The sequence below is a fragment of the Galeopterus variegatus genome, unplaced genomic scaffold (assembly GCF_000696425.1).
Source record: "Galeopterus variegatus unplaced genomic scaffold, G_variegatus-3.0.2 Scaffold1276, whole genome shotgun sequence".
Taxonomy (NCBI): domain Eukaryota; kingdom Metazoa; phylum Chordata; class Mammalia; order Dermoptera; family Cynocephalidae; genus Galeopterus; species Galeopterus variegatus.
The window spans coordinates 129934-140471 of NW_007727387.1; the positions used below are offsets into that span (position 1 = coordinate 129934).

Consider the following 10538-nt stretch of genomic DNA (forward strand, 5'->3'; position numbering starts at 1 on the left):
GCTGGTGGCCCTGGTACTCAAGAGCCCGACCCTCCTTCAGTAGTGCTGGTGGCCTGGTTCTGTCCTTCAGAGCTCAGCCTTGTTCTCCAAGGTCACCTGCCTGAGACGGGCTAGCCCAGCCTGTCCTGGCCACCTGTTCCTCTTGTGTGTACTGAGAGTGTCACCGCTTCCTAGTGAAGCTCCTGGAAGTCCCAGAAGATGGCTGACATCCTTAGCATGCAGCCTGACTGTCTCTGCCCCCATCAGCACGTGGCCTGCAAATGGCATCACTGTGACTGTGGGGGTAGTCTAGTTTGGGGTAGACCCTGGAGCCTGACTCCTGCTTTGAATCCTGGCTGCACGACCTTGGGCAAGTTATAAAACCTCTCTGTGCCTCAGGACGGTACCATAGGAATTATGCCACCACCTGCCTCCTGGCTGCACGACCTTGGGCAAGTTATAAAACCTCTCTGTGCCTCAGGACGGTACCATAGGTACCACGGGGTTGTTGTGAAATTTAAATGAGTTGGCATTTGTAAAAGTGCTTAAGATGGTGTCTGGCACAGAGCAAGAGCTCAAGGAATGGTAGCTGCTGCTGTCATTTTTTATGAGAGGAAGGTCTCCACAGGTATAGGGCCCAGGGTGGTCAACCTGGGACCTCCCTCTAAGCCCCAGTTCTGGGTCGCTGCTGCATGATAACTCCTGTGAGGTTCAGCATCTGCTCTCTTCCAGATATCATGGAACCTGAGGATGACTCTGAGCCTTCTGCAGGACGCCAGCTTCAGGTCAGGTGTGGCCACCTGCTAGCTTGTGGTCAGTGGCATCACTTGGCTGTGGTTGTCACCAAGGAAATGAAAAGGAATTGCACCGTCTCCACCTATCTGGATGGACAGATCATTGGCTCAGCCAAGGTGAGGTGGTTCCTCTGAGTTGCATTTGACCCATGACCATGTCTCCCGACCATGCCACCCCGTGGTGGCCTCGGCTCACTTCTGTGTTTTCTTTTGTCAGTGGGTTGTTATCTAATGAAATCCCCTTTGCTGTCTAGGGTACTTGGCTGAGCTCAGGCATATAAAGGGCATTTTTAGAAAATGGACTGCAGGTCACTCAACTAGGGCAGAAGGCAGGACATGAGTCCAGACCTACAAGAATAGTCATAAAAAGGTGTAAATCTCCAGAATGAACAAAGCAAAGCTTCTCACATTTTAAGGTGTAAGTTTTCCAGGGAAGTTTGCGTAGGGCCAAAGGCTCAATTTTTCCAAGAAGCCCCCAGGTGAAGCCAGCATGGCTGATCTGTGCACCATGCTTAGGAACAAGGCACCAGACCTTTCAAAGACACCAACATGTCTTGCCTGATCTAGAGCAAGAACAAGTGGGAAGGTAACAGAACGTGAACACGGAGCTGGAAGGAGCTTCTCTTCGCTGTATTCAGAGCTGCCTGGGGCATAAGGGAGAGGAGGAGCTGGCAGGCATGCTCCAGCAGCCACTGTCACAGGTCTCCAAGGAAGCCAGAGAGGGGAGGGCCTGGGAGACCACAGGGGGCAGGTACAGTACAGCTGGATTTCCACCCAGGTTTTAGAGACAGCGTCTTGGCCTGGGCTGCATTCTAGAATCACCTGGAAAGGCTTTCTAAAATTCTCTCAAACAGGCTGCACCCCAGATCAGTTACATCAGAATCTTTGTGTGTCAGGTAATTTTATAATTCAGTAATATTTTCAAGATTTGCCTGGTGATTCTATATGCAGCTACAATGGAGAACCTTAGATCTACAGGGTTTCTCAATATGGGCAACATTGACCTTTGGGGCCTAATAGCTCTTTGTTGTGGGACCTATTCTGTGCATATTAGGGTGTTTAGCAACATCCCTGGGCTCCTAGATGCTGCAACATTCCCCCTTGCCCCACTGTGACCTCCAAAAATGTCTCCAGAATTGCCAAATGTCCCCCGGGAGCAAAATTGTTCCAGGTTGAGACCATTAGGTTAGAACAACCTAAATTCTATGTAACACCTAAAGATGAATTTGGCACTATCTTCTGACACATTCTCTTATCAAAAAAGGCAGTGGTAAACAAAGTTTTTGGCAGGAGCGTAAGAAAAACAGGTCTTCCAAAACATAAAGTTAATCTTTTTTCTAGTCATTAGCGGTACTAGTCAATCCTTTCTCCCTCTCTCCCGGCGTGACTCCCTCCCTCCCTTTCTTCTTTCCTTTCCTCATTAAATATTTATTGAGCACCTACTATGTGTTAGGTAGTGTTTAACGCACTAGAAGTGGATAATGCCTACCAGCCAAAGATCTCCAGGCATGTACATATAACACAAAACTGAAGTTAGAGTTATTAAGCTTTTTGTAGCAAGAAAGCCCTTATTCTTGGGTTTATAAGGAGTCAGAATTTGGGCTTACTTTAGGTGATTTGGGGGAGGGTTCAAAGTAATAAAGAAAGATCTCTTCGAGTTGGGTGCTATCGGAAAGAAGGTCAATCTGGTGACTATGTATCTTAATAACTTTTATCCAGGCCATTGAGGCACAGAGCAGGACCAGACCCACCACTGGAGAAGACACAGTAATCGTTCATATTAGCCAGGATGGGATGCATTGTCATTTTTCTGGCTGCTCTGTCTTTGTTTTTATCTGTTCAGGCATGATTACCAAGTCAGCTTGTTTTTGTCGTCTTTAGCAGAACACATTTATATTTTGTGCAATAGTTCGTGTACCTTGAGGTGTCTTGTTGGTGTTTGTACCTTTCTTGAACCTAGTGCAGGGGCTGATGCACAGTGAGCGTGCAATAACACTTGATGAACTGAACTGAATTTACAATCACAGGAGGAACGTGGACTGGCCAATAGCATGGTTGGATGAATTGGTGCTTGGGTGAACATCTGACCCCACAGGGCCAGCTACACCCAGGCAATCGGCAGGGAGGGTGGGCGTGGTGTGGAATACCAGAATACCCAAGGCCAAGGCTGACAGAGCTCACTTCCCAGCATGATCTCAACTAGTTGGGTCAGGACCTGCAAGTGAAATTTAACTGGCATAAACATAAAGGCCTGTGTTTTGATGCAAACATCTGTTGGGCAAGATTAAGATGGGAGAGCTTCAGCTTAGCTTGGAGACAACCCAGTGTCACAACTCTTTCCAAAATATTGAGCCTTTGTTGTTGTTTCCAAGGCAAGGTAAGGTAAATTTGGGAAGGTGGGAAGTATTTTTTAAAGCCTGAATTGAAGAAAATGATTTGAGGACAATTGGAGACATCAGATGTTTATAAGTCAACCTGAATGGTACAGTGAGATACACTGGGGATTTGAGAGGAAGGGGCAAGGTGGTTGGAGGGGTGGGACAGAGCTTCCATGTGGGGAAGAGAGGAGGAGTCTGTGCCCGGGAGGAAGGGCGGGGGCGGATAGCACAGCAGACCAGGCTCTTGGCAGGGCTGGGGCTAAACAATTGCTTTGTTTTTATTTGAAAAATCTCATTTAATTGGTAGAGCAAAAACAGAATATTTCTGAAATTATATAAACTCTCATAAAATATATATAAATGTATTTGAATATATAGTGACTTTATAGTCATTATAAAGATAACATAAACACATTTTGAAAAGACTGGAAAATAGAGAAAAGATATATTACCAATACTTCTGTCTTACCATGCTTTGCAGTTTTTTTCAGTTTTTTCCCTTTTTTAAAAAAAATAGTGGCCTCACTGTGAAGAAAATTTTGTATATCGCTTAGTTTACTTAACATCACATTATTAAATTTTTTTTATCCATATGGGCTTTGAAATTATTACTCTTTTTAAATTTGTGATAATCCATTGACTGTTTTCCTTTTATTTTATTGAAATTTTAAAGATAATTGTAGATTAAAATTTAGTTGTAAGAAAGAATAGAAATCTTATGCACCATTTACCCAGTTTCCCTCAATGGTAACATCTTGTAAAACTATACAACAATATCACAATCCAGATATAAACATTGATACTATCTGCTGATTTGTTCAGAGTTCCCTAGTGTTCCTTACAGTTGTGTGTGTGTGTGTGTGCGCACACGCACTTGTGTATATTTAGTTCTATACTTTATTATTGTATGTGTAGGTTCATTTATCCACCATCAGTCAAGATAGGAAAAGTCCCATCACCACAAGAATATTGTGTTTTGCTCTTTTATAACTAACCTTACCTCCCACCTGTGATCCCTTTCCCCCATCCCTGTCCCAAACCCTGCAACTACTAATCTAAAATTTTGGCATTTCAAGGATGTTATATACAGAATCATACAGTAATTGATCTTTTAGGATGGGCTTTTTAACTCAGCATAATTGAAAATTTGTTCAAGTTGTTGCATGTGTGAAGAGTTCATTCTTTTTTATTGCTGAGTAGTATTCCACAGTATGGATGTATCATGGTTTGTTTCACCATTTACCCACTGCAGGACAACTGGGATGTTTCCAGTTTTTGGCTATCACAAATAAAGCTGTTATGAACATTTGTGCACAGGTTTTTTGTGTAAATTGAAGTCTTCATTTTTTCTGGGATAAATTCCTAAGAGTCCAATTGCTAGATCTTGTGGTAATTGCATGCTTGGTTTTACAAGAAACTGCTAAACTATTTTCCAGAATGACTGTACTGTTTGACATTTCCACCAGCAGTGAATGAGTGATTCCATTTCTTTGCATTTAGTGTTGTCACTTTTTTTATACTAGCTGTTCTGACAGTTGTGTAGTGGTATCTCACTGTTTTTAATTTGTATTTCCTAGAGGGCTAATGAGATTGAACATCTTCTCATATGCTTATTTGCCATCTGTATATCCGCTTCAGTGATGTCCATTCATGTCTTTTGCCCATTTTCTAGTTGCATTGTTTGTTTTTTTAACTGTTGTTTCAAGGTTTTTTGTTTGTTTATTTGCTTGCTTTTAAAGTACATTCTAGTTACTAGTCCTTTGTTGGATACGTGACTTGCAAATAATTTCTCCTAGTCTGTAGCTTATCTTTTCAGCGTCTTTCACATGGGCAAAAGTTTTTATTTTTGGTGTAGTATAATTCATAAATTATTCCTTTTATGGCTCGTGCTTTTGGTATCAAGGCTGAGAACTTTCTACCTAGCCCTGGATCTTGTAGATTTTCTCCCATATTTCCAAACGCAAAGTGTCAGTTTACTTTCACCAGCACTTTATAAGTTGTTTTGCTTCATACTTCTCACAGTTGAGTTATATTTTTGATTTTTTAGATAAAATTTTATTTTGAGATGAGAATAAGGCAAACCATGTTATATCACTTTGTGTTTATTTAATTCTGAGGTTAAGCAGCACTCACTCTTCCCGTATGTTTTGTTTTAACAGATGCTGTACATTCAGGCCCTACCAGGACCTTTCCTTTCAATGGATCCATCTTCATTTGTGGATGTTTACGGATATATTGCTACCCCTCGAGTCTGGAAACGAAAGTCATCGTTAATCTGGCGTCTTGGCCCCACATACCTCTTTGAAGAAGCCATTTCAGTGGAAACTCTGGAAGTTATTAACAAACTTGGCCCAAGATACTGTGGCAACTTCCAAGCTGTGCATGCTCAAGGTATAGAGTGTTTTGATTTATAATGTTCTTGCTGATAGTAGTTTTTAAATGGACATCCAGTTATTTATAGCGTATTTATAAAGAATAAACTCGGCACAGGTCAGTCATTAGAGAAGACCTCTGTAATTGTATTATTATATATTTACAACCCAACAGAAAGTGTTACAGAAAAGGAAATGACAATATCCTTTAGATTTCAGCCCTGAAGCACCTAATGGAGGAGGATGAGCGAGTAATATCATCAGCAAAGAAAGAGAGAAGAGAATGAGATAAATAAGTTACACTCCTTTTAATGAAGAAGCTTTTTAACTAAAGTGTAGTGTTGTCTTCAATTATTAAACAGGCAGACAAAACATCCACATTTTCAGTATTGATTGTTGGCTGCTCAAGCAAGGTGCATTGCTCTCTGTGCTCTGTGAAGTCAAGAGGGTCAGCTCCCATCTGGGAAGAATGACAAATGAACCTATGTATGAGGCCTTGCAGATGGTGAAGGGCGACTGACTGTAGCTGAGTGTTTCTGCCTCCAGGCCTGTGTCTTCTCTGAGCTTCATTTCCTATGGCAATGGCACTGGCTGGGGCCATGGGACAAGGTCAGGTCTGGGGCCAAGTTTTCATTCTGTCTTCATGCCACGCTTCTTTAGTAGCACACTGGCCCTTGTTGACTTGGGGACCAGCATGCTAATTCCACGTGGGATGTTCACCATGGCTGTGTAGCTCATTGAAAATCTCAGACTTCTCTGCCTGGCCTATTTCCATTTTTATATCTCAGCTCTCCTGTCGTTTACCGTCTTGGTTGTGGGGAGCGAGGTTATATACTTGATAGATGTTTCAAGCTCTGGTAATTTCACACCTTGAATGCGTCTATTTTATAATAGGGTCAATCTTGGGAGATTTCTCCACAGTTTTCTATAAGCATCAGAGAAGCACAGGTGAGATCTTGGTTGTGGGGAGCGAGGTTATATACTTGATAGATGTTTCAAGCTCTGGTAATTTCACACCTTGAATGCGTCTATTTTATAGTAGGGTCAATCTTGGGAGATTTCTCCACAGTTTTCTATAAGCATCAGAGAAGCACAGGTGAGGACTAAACATGTGACATATAAACATAGAACATGCAAAAACATGCAACCTAACAACATACAAACATCCTCTCGATGATTAGTTGGCTGTGTGGTAGTATATGTTTACTCATCTGCAGATTAATTTCCTTTCCTGCAAACTGAGACTAGAAATAATTAAAGATATGTTGTTACAGGAGAAGACCCAGACAGTGAAGCGACACCCCTCGTTGCAGAGGAAAAGATTTCCTTTGGGCTTCACGTAGCCAGTTCCTCTGTCACCAGGCTAGCAGACCTCAGGAGAGCTTACAGTGAGGTGGACAGCCGCCTGATTGCCAAGGAGGTGCGGCTTCTAACTCCCCTTGCTGTTCCCTGCTGCAGTCTTAATGTTGTGGCTTGCTTCAGCTTTTGATGCCTAAATACACACTGATTCATGTTTGCACGTGTAGGTGGACACACACGCACACATGCTGTCCACTTCATTTGTCAAAATATCTTATGCTTCCCCACCCATTAGCATTCCCTGAGACTAAACCTTTTATTTGTAGATGCCCAGAGAAGAAAGTGGCACTGTTCATGACAGAGCAAGAACAGGTGGGATGTGTTCAACACCTTTGTGACACTGAAAGTTCTATTGAGCTTCCCTCTGTCTGGGCACTCCTGACCCACCAACACTGCGAAATGTTCTTCTGCAGTGATTTTTTTTTTTAAGAATAGTAAACCTGCAAAACAACAAGTGGACATGTTTTTACGTGATTTAGATTTACTACTTCCTAATTCCTGCATAATGATTTCTTTTGCTTAGTGCTGATGAATTTTGGCTGATTTCTTTATACTCTCTGTACTCTCATGGAGCCCCTCTAGGATACAGGGGGTCAGGAACCCCCATGGTCCCACTGAGCAGCAATGCTGTCCTTACCAGCAATGCACTTTCTAATGGAGGAGGCCAGGATTCCTGTCTTCCTGCCCCTCTGAAGCCAGTACAGGACAAGCCTAGACAGAGAAGGTGACCGCTGTCCCCTGAGTAGTGTTGTTCCACCTGGCTCCTCACTGTGAGCCTGGGGTCACTGCTGGCACAGATTGTATCACTGAAGCTGCTCACTTACAGTTAAGCCCAGCCCAGGAGGCAGGACATGTGAACCTGAATTTCGGCTTCAGTCCCCTGACATTGGTTCAGTTATGATTCATTCAATGATCATTGCTTGTGGAATACCAGCACTGGTCAATGCCTTGGGGCGCCTGCCTCCAAGAGTTCATGAGCAATGGCTCTTCTTTTCCAGGAGTTTCTTAGGACTAACTGTTGCTGATTTCTCTAGATGAACATTTCCTCCCGTGACAATGCCATGCCTGTGTTCCTGCTGAGAAACTGTGCTGGCCACCTCTCCGGTTCTCTTCGGACCATTGGAGCTGTTGCTGTGGGCCAATTAGGTACATCAGGCACCACCTTTACTGCTCTTTAGGAAGAAGGGCTTTGCTGTGGGTGCTTGTGCACCCTAGGGTTCCGCAGCGACAGGCAGGAGGGAGCATGCTGGGGAGCTGGGATGGTGAGGGCCAGAGCTGGGAGTAAACCGCACCAGAGAGTCAGCCTCCCAGAGAGCATAGCGATTAGTTCACCTGCTGCATCCAACTATCGGGAGAGGACTCAGCTCCTAACTAGGCTGGCGTCTATGCACCACAGGAGCCTGCCTAGTGGGCATGGGGGCCCTACGCAGAGGCAATGTTGTGGTTGTCTGAGTGAAAACGGCTGGTCGCCATGCAAGGGTAACAGCTAGGTAGCAAGTCGGTAGAAGGTCCCAGCCCATCACGACCTTGAGGGCAGGCAAGAGCCAGAGATTGTCAGAGCAACCAGGAAACTGAGGCTCAGAGGGGGTCTGGCTTATCCAGCACTCTGGACTCAAGACAGACGGCGGCAATCTGAAATGCTCTGGGCAGGTTCAGCCTTTTTGTGACCCAGAAAGGACTCAGTGCAGCCACCTAAGACTTTCAGAGCCTCCTGCTTTTCCTCCCAGCCTGTCTTAGGTGCACAGGCCCCTCTGACTGTGAGGGGAAGTGGCACTGGCTGCTCATGTGCCCTTGTATGCTACTGGGGGATTTTCCATTGCAGTGAAGCTGTGACATACTAATGAAATGCCCCCTTTGTCCTGCGCAGGGGTAAGGGTGTTCCACTCCAGCCCTGCTGCCAGCAGCCTGGACTTCATTGGCGGGCCCGCCATCCTCTTGGGCCTCATATCCTTAGCAACAGATGACCACACTATGTATGCGGCTGTGAAAGTCCTGCACTCGGTTCTGACCAGCAATGCCATGTGTGGCCGCCTGATGCAGCACATCAGTGGGTACCAGGTAATCCCAACCTCCAACCTGAGCCTGGGACTCCCCAAAGGGCTGTCGTCCCTGAGGAGGTTGCTCCAGTGGCATTCTTTCCAGGTGACTTCCTGAGAAGGAAATCCAAAAGTCCCAGGGGCCTGAACCCAGCATCTCTCTGTGACTTGATGTCCCAGCTGTCCTGGGGAGGCAGAGAGAAAGCACCGAGGAGCTAACCACAGGGAGGCTGGAAGCACAGCCAGACCCAACAAGGGCCCAGCATCTCTCTGTGACTTGATGTCCCAGCTGTCCTGGGGAGGCGGAGAGAAAGCACCGAGGAGCTAACCACAGGGAGGCTGGAAGCACAGCCAGACCCAACAAGGGAGACTGAGAAGAAAGAGGGAAGGGAAACTGGAGGAAGTTTTGCTAAAGAATTAGAAAGAAGAAAGTGTTTTGAGAAGGCAGGTGCAGTCAAACAATGCTAAATGCTGATAAATAATGACAAACTAAGGACAGAGATGTCTCCATTAAATGTGGCCACCTGGAAGTCATTGGTGACCTTTCTAAGGCAGGTGGACAGGTGGAGGCACCAGCCAGCTGATGTGGGGTGAAGACAGAGGGTGTGACCGGAAGGCATGGAACCACAGTGTGCTGACAGTGCTTTCTAGAAGTTTGCCCATGAAGAGGAGTAGTGGGGTCAGAACTAGAGGGATTAAGGATCGAGGATGGGTTATTTATAAGACAAGAAATACTAGAGCATATCTGTGCATAGAAGGAAATGATCTGAGAGAGAGAGATGAGGCTAAGGGAGAAATGTCCTTGAGAATCTGAGGGGTGGGATCCAGACAGCGGGCGGACGGGAGACCCTGGCTGTGACGGGGAGGCCCAGCACAGGCGTTTGTGGGTTTGGTGGTGGGAAGGTGAGTGTTCGTGTCTGGTTCTATCTTCTCAGCAGAGTACAAAGTCAGGCAGTGGAGGGGAAGAGAGGGAGAGAGAGGAGAAGAGGTGAAATCACTGCCTTTGGGATGGTGAAACCAGCTTCCTAGTTGGATGCCAGTCTCAGCTCAGTACCAATTTGTCATTTGACACTATTAATGAAACCAGTCAAGTGCATGTATGATTTTTCTCAAGCAACTTTCAGCCTTCCTAATAATGTTCTGGAAGGACGAGTGGTCACATTTCAGATATGTCAACAAAATGACCAGAACAGTCTAAAAAGATACTTGAGTATTTGCTGACTACAATCAAGGCTTCCCAGGGGCACTTTGCAAGATGCTGTCTGGGAGGGGCACACCTTTTAGTCTCTGAGACGGGTGTGGGCCACTGAACCTATTGCGGGGACCCCAATGGCTCCACACTGGGATGGAGGCTTGCACAGCGCTATGCTTTCTAGAAGTTTGCCCATGAAGAGGAGTAGTGGGGTCAGAACTAGAGGGATTAAGGATCGAGGATGGGTTATTTATAAGACAAGAAATACTAGAGCATATCTGTGCATAGAAGGAAATGATCTGAGAGAGAGAGATGAGGCTAAGGGAGAAATGTCCTTGAGAATCTGAGGGGTGGGATCCAGACAGCGGGCGGACGGGAGACCCTGGCTGTGACGGGGAGGCCCAGCACAGGCGTTTGTGGGTTTGGTG

At 45.4% G+C, this 10538-nt stretch overlaps 1 protein-coding gene across 1 annotated transcript in view; it reads left to right on the forward strand.

The window, feature by feature from the left end:
- Nucleotides 1–10538, forward strand: part of WDFY4 (WDFY family member 4) — a 309512-nt gene that overhangs the window by 85640 nt on the left and 213334 nt on the right. Inside the window, 5 exon segments of the mRNA XM_008576041.1 lie at nt 712–890; nt 5311–5542; nt 6798–6943; nt 7917–8028; nt 8750–8940. Of these exon segments, the coding sequence (XP_008574263.1) occupies nt 712–890; nt 5311–5542; nt 6798–6943; nt 7917–8028; nt 8750–8940 (860 nt within the window).